Genomic DNA, 12,123 nt, shown 5'->3' on the forward strand with positions numbered 1-12,123 from the left:
GAATTGGTGCTTGAGGCTGAAATAATGCAGTGCGACTTAAATTTCCCATCAGATGGATTAAGACTGTGTCCCTTTTTCTCAGCGGAGAGAGGGTCCGCTGCTCCCTTCCTCCCCTCAGACTAACCATCAGAAACAGGCCATCAGTCCAGTAAAAAAAAATATATATATATATATAATGCTCACTTAGCTGTGCCTCATAAGTAAAACAAATTATATATTACGAGTGTGATCATATACCTACAATGTTGAAATATAATTTAAAAAATGGTCTGAGAAGAACAACATTGGCTGGGCAATTCAAGGGTAGGCAATATGCAGTGATAATGTTTTGGGCCTATAGCCTACTGCACAAACGTCATTGCTACAGAACTGTGTTTAATTGGTCGTTGCATAGGCAAATGTTTTTGTTATCTGAGCGGTAGATCTCGGCTTGCATTTTGACTCAAAGGTTGGTGACCTGTGTTAATGTATCACTGTTCACCAAACCATTTACACGCAATTGGTAGTGATGGCTCATTGTTTTAATGACACCAATATGTGTATGACAAAAACGTTGTGTTTCTGGTTAGACTTACCTACGGTCCATAGAAGTTGGAATGTATGTACATTTTTCTTCTGTATTTCAGTACGTATCATACCACATGCATATGTGGAGTTTGCCCGCCCTCTCTCTCCTCAGGGCATATCTATGGTTTAATGATATCTATGCAATGATTCCTTAAATTCACAGAGAAGACAGACATTAGAGGCTGTGTGCTGCCAATTGGGATTATTGTATGCATTAAGTGCCATTCTCTATTCCTTTATTAGATTTTTAATTACACACATACCATATCTTTTTAAAGTTTATGAAGATTGCATGGTAATATATGATCAATTTTCTCAGATGTTTCAAAATAGCGGGTCATTCAAAAGTATTAACAACTGGGAGATATAATATTGAGTGACTGTTTTAAACTGTTATTCTGGACTAATCCAAAGGCACCAAACGGTGTGCCAATGTGTTCCTCTGTGCCAATCAACGTTGTCCTTGAGTTAATCTCAAGACTAAATATTTACTGAGGATCTTTAGAAAACTTCTACCATTTAAAAAAAAATCTTGGGTGTTCAATTTATTTGATATGTTTATTTCTTTGTCACACTGTCATTCCACAAATAGCCTTGCTGTATGAGTGCCTTGGACGTGGGACAAATTACCAAGTTCTTTCCTGAAAGACCCTAATTGAAAGTATTTATAATATCTACAGTATATTGCTATTTCTCTGAGGTGGTGGCATTATTTCATATTGATTAAATGTATTTAGTCTTGTTCCTTGCTTGACTGGGATGATGTCATTGTGCAGTATGTAGCTACTTGCATTGAATGTGTTCCTGTGTGTATGCTCTGGCGTTGCTGATTATGACCAGGTGCATGCTTGGGGGGGGTGTTAAGTTTTTGTTTTGTTTTTTGGAATGAGTGTTTGTCTATTTGGGACTTTTTGAGATGATCAAGGTAGATTCAGCATTATGGTGTTTCTGAACTTTCCGCAGTTGACTGGATGGACCTTCTGTTCTTTATGCTGGCTTCTGTATCGATCCAATCATTAAACAAAATATATGTATTCCGCTGGCCTTGATTTGTATATTCACCAATGATGTTTACACATTTTTAGGTTGAGCACACTCTTTCTTTCTATACTCACAATTAAACCATTATAAAACTGGTTTCCACCACATCATGCCATTGACGCTGCCTGAGCCAATCTCTGCTGTTCTAAGATTAAATAGATAAATGACTTGTATCTGTCATCTATGGCTGCGTTTACATTTGTTTACAGCTATACTGTTTGAGTGAATTAATAAATGATTATACTGAAACCATGTCACGTTAATTTGTCTGCCTTTATTGAATTACACAATGCTTAACAAAAATTGTGAAAATGGGCCATTTGTGTCAAGACAAACAGGGAGAATATTTTGTTTTATAGGCTATTAGGAACCTTTGCAGTTAGTTCCCGATGAATTTCTGCCGCGGTTCACTGAGGGTGACTCCTCCCTCTTTCATTGCTGTCCGGAAGGACTGAACCTGAAAAAGAGAAACACACACGAACACTTTGTTTTACTAAGCAAGTCAGTTAACACGTTCTTATGACGGACGACGCTGGGCCAATTGAGCGCCAACCTATGGGATGCCCAATCACGTCCAGTTGTGATACAGCCTGGATTTGAACAAGGGTGTCTGTAGTGACGCCTCTAGCACTGAGATGCAGTGCCTTGGGCCACTCGGGAGCCCTTAGGGGTATACTACAAATCAAGCTAGATGTACTTAGGCTTTTCTGAAATTAGCTAGGTTCAGTTAGTGCCACATTCCAGCTCAGGCTTCATCCATGTTACGAATGTAGATATTGATCGTGCACCCACCGGCTTACTCAAGCCGGACTTGTAACTGTGCGTTCATGTCGCACATGGCTACTCGAACGCCAAACGCTTCATTGTGACAATGCTGAAACATCAATCCATGGGCCAGTTAGTGCCACATTTTCATTTGTGCCAAAATCAAAATGAAAAAGGTTAACCTGCAAATTCAGCATGCTATGGTATGAAATGGGCTATTGAAAGTGTCTGGTGTGCTTATCAATGCACAAGTCCCCTTTTCCCCACTATTGATTAAACAATTTTATTAAGTCATACGAAAGTTTAACTGTGCGTGAAGTTTCAAATGCATCTTCTCATTACTCCCGAGTGGCGCAGCTGTCTACGGCACCATCTTAGTCAGAGCCGTCACTACAGACCCTGGTTCAATTCCAGGCTGTATAACAACCGTCCATGATTGGGTGTCCCATAGGGCGGTGCACAATTGGCCCAGTGTCGCCCGGGTTACGCTTCGATCACACCGACGTTGCATTTTGGTACACCAGAATTACATTCGAAGCGGTAGATCCACAGAACTGAGACATTTCACTGGAAGTATAAATGTGAAGCATCCGCTTGGCGTTTCCACTCACTACCAAATATGGTAGAATTGCGATATTGCACTTCAGAGTAGACGTGATAGCAGCACAAACCACGATACAAACATTATTGGGCACAGACAATGGGAAAGAAGGTAGAAACAACAATACATCACGCAAAGCAGCCACAACTGTCAGTAAGAGTGTCCATGACAGACTTTGAATGAAGAGATTGAGATAAAACTGTCCAGTTTGAGTGTTTGTTGCAGCTCTCATGTCGCAGGACCTGTACACAATTCCTGGAAGCTGAAAATGTCCCAGTTCTTCCATGGCCTGCATACTCACCAGACATTTCCCCCATTGAGCATGTTTGGGATGCTCTAGATCGACGTGTATGACGGCGTGTTCCAGTTACCGCCAATATCCAGAAACTTCACACAGCTATTGTTGAGTGGGACAATTATCCACAGGCCACAATCAACTCTATGCGAAGGAGATGTGTCACAGTGCATGAGGCAAATGGTGGTCACACCAGATGCTGACTGGTTTTCTGATCTACTCCCCAACCTTTTTTAAGGTATCTGTAACCAACCATCTTTATTATTCCCAGTCATGTGAAATCCATAGATTAGGGCCTAATGCATTTATTTCAATTGATTGATTTCCTTATATGAACTGTAACAATCTTTGAAATTGTTGCGTTTATATTTTTGTTAAGTATTCTTTGATTGGTCCTGAACTCACGGCTCAAACGCTTCATTCAGGATAAGTGGAGTTATCCTGCCCCAGAGCAGGAAGGCTATGAAGAATTCATTGCCGTAGAAATTGACCTCGGCTAACTCCTCAAACCAGATTCATAGTATAGGGCTCTGGATCTTCCTAACCTTGGCTGTATCCAACTACTCAACAAACACTGAACAATATGAAGCCTGTTTTACACACACACACACACACACACACACACACACACACACACCCTTCTACCTGTACTGTCAAGGGATGTCACAACCCCCCACCCGTACTTACAGCATCAGAGCGATACTGCCAGGGGATGTGTCTGTACACCATCCTAGTGATGCCAGCTTGATGACACCTCTGTGCTAGCACCTCACCCACAGCCTGGCTGGCTGCCACACAACGGGTAGAACCCAGCTCACGCTTCAGGGCCCACTCTTTGGTGGAACACGACAGCACAGGGACTGCATCACCGTTGGCAAACACCTCAGCTGTTACATAGTGCTGGGAGCGAGAGAAAACCAACCTGAAGGAGGAGAGAAGAGTGGGGGATTGGTGGAGAAGCAAGGGGTAAGGGCATGAAGAGAGATGGCAGAGAAGAGTAGGGTAAAGACAAAAGGGGTTATAAAAGGAGTGTCAATCTGTATGTCTGCCTATCTAGTGTCAATCTCTTCATCCAAAGTATGAACACACAGATCCTTACTTAGATGTGTGTATTGTTGTGAAATTGTTAGATATTACTGCACTGTTGGAGCTAGAAACACAAGCATTTCGCTACACCCACAATAACATCTACTAAACATGTGTATGTGACCAATAAATTTAGATTAGAGACACACACACACCTGTGGTAGAACGTTTGGGAGGGCCAGGTTGTTCTCCAGCCCCTGTCCTTCACCGCTAGAGCCATCTGCTCCAGGTTCCGCGGGTTTCTGTTCACAAATGTCGGGTTCACGGCTTCATTATCATCTACAGTGGGCTGAAGCTTGGGCGCCGCCAGGCTCATACAGCGGACTGGAGAGAGAGAAGGGGGATCAAAAGAAGATCACGGTGGTGTATAAAGCAGCATTAGGAACATGCTAACCCAATAGACATTTTCATAAACATGATGATTTACACATAACACATTTCGCATCAACGAGGAGCAGTGTTTTCTTACCTGATTTCTGATATTGATTGATTGCAGACCCACTCTGCCCGCACCTTCGAATTTGACCTAGTAATAACCGCACGGTCCGACTTAAATCACCCAAAACTGCCATCCTCTCGTTCCTTATGTGGTCATATATGAGTAATAACGTGCCGTCTATACTTAATTATCCACTTTAGCGACTCATACCGCAGAGAAAACAGTATAATTGTGTATATTATTTAAGCAGCATTAGCCTTGACATGTGTGCCGCCATCTTTGACACTTTGTACGGACCACTTCCTTCTTCGTCACCTTTGACAACATCCGGTTCTTCCTCGCAAAAGAGAGACACTGTTGCGCTCTACAAATAACACTATCCATCATTTAAACATTGATGGTGTTATTACAGATGACCAAAGGTGTATCGCTAACTACTGTAGCAATTTTTACAGGACATTGTATAGCTCTACCTGCTCTCAGGAATCCACATATATGTTTGCTGACTTACTGAATAATGTTCACTCTATCAGTGATATATAATCTATACAGTGTGGTGAACACATCATAGTTGATGATATTCTCGGCTCTATCAAACATCTAAAAAACAAGAAATCCCCAGGCACTGATAGGATTACGGCAGAATTTTACAAGTTATTTTCTGAACAAGTAGCTCCTTTCCTACTTCGTCTTTTTAGAGTGTATTAAAAACAATGTTCTCCCTCCTACAATGACTCAGGGGTTAATAACACTGATATCGAAGCCTAAAAAGGAAGTGCTGCTCATCAATAACTGGCAATTTGTCTTCATAATAATGACTATAAGATATTAGCCTTACTAATTGCAAAAATAATTAAAGAAGTCCTGGATGCAATAATTGATGAAACACAGTCTGGCTTTATGAGGGACAGATATTTCTAACAATATCAGTCTAGTATTAGACATACTTGACTACTCAGACCTAATAACCGAGGATAGCTTCATATTATTTTTGGATTTTTTATAAAGCATTTAACACAGTGGAGTTCTTCTTCATCTTCCACTCCCTTGAGAAATTTGGCTTTGGGGATTTTTCTGTAACCGAGGTAAAGACAGATTCAGACTGGATATTCGACGGATATTCGCCTGTAGTTTTCCTTACGTCGACCAATATCAGTTAGGGACCGTCAACATAGTGACAAATCAACATTTTCACATTTCAATAGCTCTTTAATCATTACTCCTAAAACTTTCAAAACTGGTTATAGCTAACCCGATGCCATAGACACACATTGCACACACTTTTTTGTTGTCGGTTCACATCTCACACTATTTTAAATTATTTATTAAACATTTTGAAATTCAATAGGGCCTCGGTCATGTGACCCACACACCTCAAACAAGGTTCATAATGTACACTCAGTGAACCTATACATTGCACACCCTTTTGTTTGTCCATTTGCATCTCATTAGATTTTACAATAATGTTTAAACAATTCAAAATTCAATAGCTCCTTGTGACCTACAACCCTCAAACTACTTTCAGAATATCCACTGAGTAGCCGTATACGTAGCACAACCTTTTGTTAATCCTTTTTCATCTCACATGATTTTACATTAATTTGCAATGTTTTTCGAATTTCAATAGCTCTCTGGTCATGTGACCTACAACCCTCAAACTGCTGTCATAATATCCACTGACAAGCCTTATACTGTATATTGCACACCCTTTAGTTTGTCCATTTTCATCTCACACGTTTTTACATACATTTTTAAAACGTTCTAATTTCAATAGCTCCTTGGTCATGTGACCTACTGGACTGAAACAAGGTTCAGAATGTCCACTGACTACCCTTCTATATTGCACACCCTTTGGTTTCTCCATTTTCATCTCACACGATTTTACATACATTTTTCTAAATGTTACATTTGCCCCAAGAGAGGGGCCCAAGCCCTGGAAAGTGTTCCGGTAGCATCTGGTGAGTTCTCGCTGGCCCTTTAAAATCCCGGGGGAGAGGGTGTAAATCTCGCTCCGGGCCGTTCCCATATCCGTAGCAGGTCTCCAAGGTGAACGGCCTCTGGCATGTTAGAACAATGTAGGTAAGGGATGTCGGCAAGTCAGATCCGTAACTTCGGGATAAGGATTGGCTCTAACATGCTGACCAGACCAGACACATCGTGTGCTCGTTGCAAAATTAATTTAGAAATCCATGTTATTCAATTATTGCATACACACTGCTCGGGTGCGCCAACAAGCGTCTGCGTTGCCAAGGGCTAAAATATAAGTCATTCCTATTTTTGACGCAGATTGCGCTGCAAGTCCTGCCTCTCCCATCTCCTCATTGGTTTATAGAAGCAGGTACCCACGTGCCATCTCCTCATTGGTTATACTCACGTGGGTGATTGAAAGACGAACTGTTTTGCCGGTCGTCGTGGTAATACTATGAACGTTTAGATGCCAATCACCATATAAGTTCAAAGATGAAAAAGCCTGGAAGGAGGAGAGATGACTAAAAACGATTCGGTTGAACGTTTTATGTGTGAATTAATTGTCGGAGTAGAGGACCTTGTGCATTTCAGGTAAAATAACAACTCAATGTTTATATCCCAGGACAAATTGGCTAGCAACAGCAAGCTAGCTAAATAGGACAAAATAGCTAGCATGTGCAAGCTAGCTAGCTAAATTGCCATACATGGTTAATGCTTTTTGACCTGTCCCCAAATTAATGTAATTGGTTCAGAGTTTGTTTTGATATTTTTAACCTGTGTGTCGTGATCACGTTTGGTGTGGGGGGACAAAATACATTTATGCACGATGGCGCACGATGGCGCACGCGCGCACCCGGTTTGGGTTCCGTGTAAGGGCTGGGTCGGTCGGGCTGGGGTGCGAAGCGGGGATCGAGTCGCTGCTGGGGGAGCAGTCGCTCCGTCGCCCTCCTCGCGACACCGCTGAAAGTTCGTTGTGCGGCTCATCTCGCGGTATATCGTGCGTGGTCTCGCAAGGGGCTGGCTGCGTGTGGTGGTTCGTCGGGGTGGTGTCTGTCGGCGGGCCAAAGGTGGAGCGGGTGGGGGAACTCCCAGCTACGGCGCTCGCCGGCCCCGTTCACGTTGGGTCTCCAGCGGGTCGCATCGGCCGGGGCCTAGCAGCTGACTTAGAACTGGTGTGGACCCAGGGAATCCGACTGTTTCATTAAAACAAAGCATTGTGAAGGCCCGAGGTGGGTGTTGACGTGATGTGATTTCGGCCCAGTGCTCTGAATGTCAAAGTGAAGAAATTCAATGAAGCGCGGGTAAACGGCGGGAGTAACAATGACTCTCTTAATGAGTCCTTAGCCTTAGTAAGGGAGATAAGGGAGATAGCAGGGCTCTTCCAATCCCTCCCTGTATGTCACCTGTTTTCAGGTGTTGCTAACGATGAAAACCAAACGGGAGTTACCTCGGTACTAGTCCGTACGCAAAGAGAGTCCTGCAGATGGTGATGGCTGTTGATCATTAAACGGAAGTCAGTCCTGGAATATGGGGCTTTCGGTCAAGCATGAAAATGTGAGGGAGGTTTCACCAGACTCAATTATTTGCTGCGGGGCTCTTGTAAACGAATCCTGACCTTGACAGGAAGCCAATCAGAGAATGATGGCTCGAACGCATCCCTGGCTTTGGCTGGGAGGGGGGAGTTAAGTCCTAGGAGACGGCTGATGAAAGTGTACTGCTGGCATCAGTCTGATCACAGAGCGGCTGTGGTGAAACGTTTAACACGCGTCCCCCGTATACTTTGTTAACTCTAAACCGCGAAGGTTTGAATCGAACGCTGGCTTCGGCTGGACCCGCTAATAATGGAGCACTAAATGGAGATGGAAAGTGCTTAGCGGTTATGGACACTGCCAAGTCTCAGGGGTCCGCCTGGGTGCGGGACTCTACACATTCTATGTGGGAGCTCTCCTCCACGTTTCTTGGAGCATGTAGTGGAGATTGCATGTGCCTTACCATTAGCTGACACTACCAGGCCTCAGGCTTTGTCTGAGTTCGGGACACCACTCATTGTAGGTGGGGAGGTCTCCTCTACGCTCACTAGACTCGAGGCAGAGACTAAACCCATTGGCCCCGCAGTGATAGGGCATTGCATGGATCTGGATCATGCCCTACGAAGTGGGGAGAGGTATCTCCAGCTTGTCTGGGGAGAGAGGCCTACATCTGATGTAGGTAGTACCATCCATGCCCATTGATTTGCTGCGGACCCATAAAACGGACAGATGAAGCCTAGGCTCCCACTGGGCACGGATCACCGAATGTCAACTGGATGAAATTCAAAGGAGCATACCCACCTGTCGCGGTCACACTCAAATCACCCAAGCACATTTGGTGTATGTGCTTGGCTGAGGAGCCAATGATGCGATGCTACCATCTGTGGGATTATGACTGAACGCCTCTAAGTCAGAATCCCCCCCTAAACGTAACGATACCGTAGCACCACGAATCTTCGGTTGGCCTGGGATAGCCTGCCTCTTTTGGCAGATGAGTAGAGCCGTTCGTGACGGGGTTGGGGTGCGGCCGGATGACTTGCCGCCCCTCTCCTGATTCGCATCGCATGTTTGTGGGGAACTTGGTGCTAAATCACTCGTAGACGACCCGATTCTGGGTTAGGGCTTCGTACGTAGCAGAGAAGCTCACTCGCTGCGATCTATTGAAAGTCAGCCCTCAATCCAAGCTTTTGTTGGGGACAGAAGGCGTCTTCCTCCACCATCCTCCTTCTTTACTTACGGGTTATCAGGTGCTCGCAGAAGGGTCAGGGGCCAGAGGCCAGACACAGAGTATGAGAGAGCCCAGGCAGGCGGGTAGAAGGCGTAAGACATTAACATGGGCTCTGGATAGGTAGAGGGCTAGATGGTGGTCGCCCATCCGCCCGGGCCCGTCCTCTGGTGGGACTGTGAGTCAGGTTTGGACCCGCTGTGGAACCCAAAGGGTCACCAGGTGCACAAGGAGGCCTCTATCAAGGCAGGGGGAACTCAGAGTCCGAGCAGGGGTAGCCTGACTCGGGGGCCATGGAGGTTGGAGTGGGGACCTAGTCTCTGAGTGGAAAAAAGTGGACGGGTCACCAGGTGTACAGAGCCTGTTTCGGGTTACCAGGTGCACATGGTTCCTGACAGCAGGAATATAGACGTCTTAGTGTCCTGGGAGGGGTGCTGAAGTGTGGGTGCCCCGTTTCGCCTGGTGGGCAATGCTATGGAGATGGCTGAGCCCCACTGAGCCCCGGGCCGGGACACGGTGATGGATGATGCCCAGTGAGAGGGGTGTTGACTAGGTAGGGCGAGTAGGTGTGGAGGCCTGGAGGTCTGAAGTTCCAGGGAGTAAGCTATACACTCTCAGGCCCAGTGAGAGGGCAGGCGGGCAGGGGAACAGAGCAGGCAATTCATGTAAAATCGTGTGAGATGAAAATGGACAAACAAAACGTTGTGCCATGTATAACGCTAGTCAGTGGATATTCTGAAAGTAGTTTGAGGGTTGTAGGTCAAATGACCAACGAGCTATTGAAATTAGAAAGTTAAAAAAAATTATGTAATATCGAGTGAGATGAAAATGGACAAACCAAAGGGTGTGCAATGTGTAGGCCCACTGAGTGTACATTCTGGACCTTGGTTGAGTCCAATAGGTCACATGACCAAGGAGCTATTGAAATGTAACATTTTGAAAAATGTATGTAAAATCGTGTGAGATGAAAATGGACAAACTAAAGGGTGTGCAATATAGAAGGGTAGTCAGTGGACATTCTGAACCTTGTTTCAGTCAAGTAGGTGACATGACCAAGAAGATATTGAAATTAGAAAATAAGTTTGTACTTTGTTTACGCTCCCTAACTAATTTAACTAGGAATACAAAATGCTGCTCACATTTCCATGTTTATTAGCTTGGAAAGCGAATTAATGTCCAAATCGTGAAAATAAGACCTGTGCAGTGTGGTGCGCAATTTTTCCAACATCATTACACTTATTTGGAGTCTGTGGCCCAAGTGGTTTGAAAGCTATTGAGGTTTGAAAGCGCAAATATCCGTTGAATATCCTACTTGAAACTGTCTTTACCTCGGTTTTTCAGTAAGGCTATTAAGACTCTCTATACGAATAGTAACAGCTCTATCAAACTGAAACCTGGCATCTCACCTAGATTTGAGTTAAAGAGAGGAATTAGGCAAGGTTGTCCTATCTCACTGTATTTATTTTTATCAATCACCCAACTTCTTTCAAATTCTTTAAATAGTAGTCCTGTACAAGGTATTTTCATAGCGGGTAAAGAAGTTATTATAACCAGTTGGCTGATGATACTACACTTTCTCTGAAAGACACTAGTCAGATTCCCATATCGATCAATGTGATATAATCCTTTTCCAAAGCATCTGGCCTATATGTTAATATTAATAAATGTGAACTCATGTCAAAGATTGTGTGACACCCTCATATTATGGCATTCCAGTGATAGAATAACTTACATATTTAGGCATAAACATTACTAAGGATCAGAAGTCTAGAGGCTTACTACATTTTAACCCTCACATTAAAAAAAACAGAAGAAGCTAAATCAATGGCTACAGAGGGACTTATCCTTAAAAGGAAGAGTCCTAATAACCAAGGCTGAAGGGATCTCTAGACTAACATATGCCGCTCTATCTTTATATCTTGACGGTAACATAAGTAAAGATATAGACCAAATGCTTTTCAAATTTCTGTGGAGAAACCCTACCCATTACATTAGGAAAACTGTTGTAATGAACACATGATTATGGTGGGCAGAATTTTCTGTACTTTACTACCTTAAATAATACTTTTAAGATCAATTGGATAAAACAGTTCCTAAGAAGACCCACATCTATATGGAATTTTATTCCTCATCATGTCTTCTCAATTTTTGGTGGCCTTAACTTTATGTTGATTTGCAATTATAATATTGACAAAGTTCCAGTGAAACTCGGCTTTTCATCGGCAGGTTCTTGTCATGGTCCTTAATTTATAAGCAGAATTGTATATTGTATAAAAATACTTCTTGGAGTGTCTAGTTTGAGAAACAGACGCCTCACTAGTCCTCAACTGGCAGCTTCATTAAATAGTACCCGCAAAACACCAGTCTCAACGTCAACAGGGAAGAGGCAACTCCGGGATGTTGGCTTTCTAGGCAGAGTTCCTCTGTCCAGTGCCTGTGTTCTTTTGCCCATCTTAATCTTTTATTTTTATTGGCCAGTCTGAGGTATGGCTTTTTATTTGCAACTCTGCCTAGAAGGCCAGTATCCCGGAGTCGCCTCTTCACTGTTGACGTTGAGACTGGTGTTTTGCAGGTACTATTTAATGAATCTGCCAGTTGAGGACTTGT

General features: G+C 43.6%; 1 protein-coding gene across 1 annotated transcript; it reads right to left on the reverse strand.

Annotated features, from left to right (window-relative positions):
- Positions 1–1,862: 1,862 nt before the first annotated feature.
- On the reverse strand, positions 1,863–5,155 carry mrpl18 (mitochondrial ribosomal protein L18). The gene is made up of 4 exons (XM_071398544.1): positions 4,825–5,155; positions 4,511–4,679; positions 3,957–4,191; positions 1,863–2,065 (listed from the first exon to the last, which is right to left on the reverse strand). The coding sequence occupies exons 1-4, from the start codon at positions 4,925–4,927 to the stop codon at positions 1,988–1,990; spliced, it is 585 nt and encodes a 194-aa protein (XP_071254645.1). The 5' UTR covers positions 4,928–5,155; the 3' UTR covers positions 1,863–1,987.
- Between the last annotated feature and the right edge of the window lie 6,968 nt (positions 5,156–12,123).

The sequence above is a fragment of the Salvelinus alpinus genome, chromosome 4 (genome assembly GCF_045679555.1).
Source record: "Salvelinus alpinus chromosome 4, SLU_Salpinus.1, whole genome shotgun sequence".
Lineage (NCBI taxonomy): Eukaryota > Metazoa > Chordata > Actinopteri > Salmoniformes > Salmonidae > Salvelinus > Salvelinus alpinus.

What these genes read in the sequence shown, in the direction of transcription:
- mrpl18 (XM_071398544.1), bottom strand. Translation starts at nt 4,927, where the DNA reads ATGGCAGTTTTGGGTGATTTAAGTCGGACCGTGCGGTTATTACTAGGT. An exon ending in CAATCAATATCAGAAATCAG is followed by an intron (nt 4,680 to 4,824) that starts GTAAGAAAACAC and finishes CTCTCTCTCCAG; the next exon opens with TCCGCTGTATGAGCCTGGCG. An exon ending in GGCAGTATCGCTCTGATGCT is followed by an intron (nt 2,066 to 3,956) that starts GTAAGTACGGGT and finishes TCTCTTTTTCAG; the next exon opens with GTTCAGTCCTTCCGGACAGC.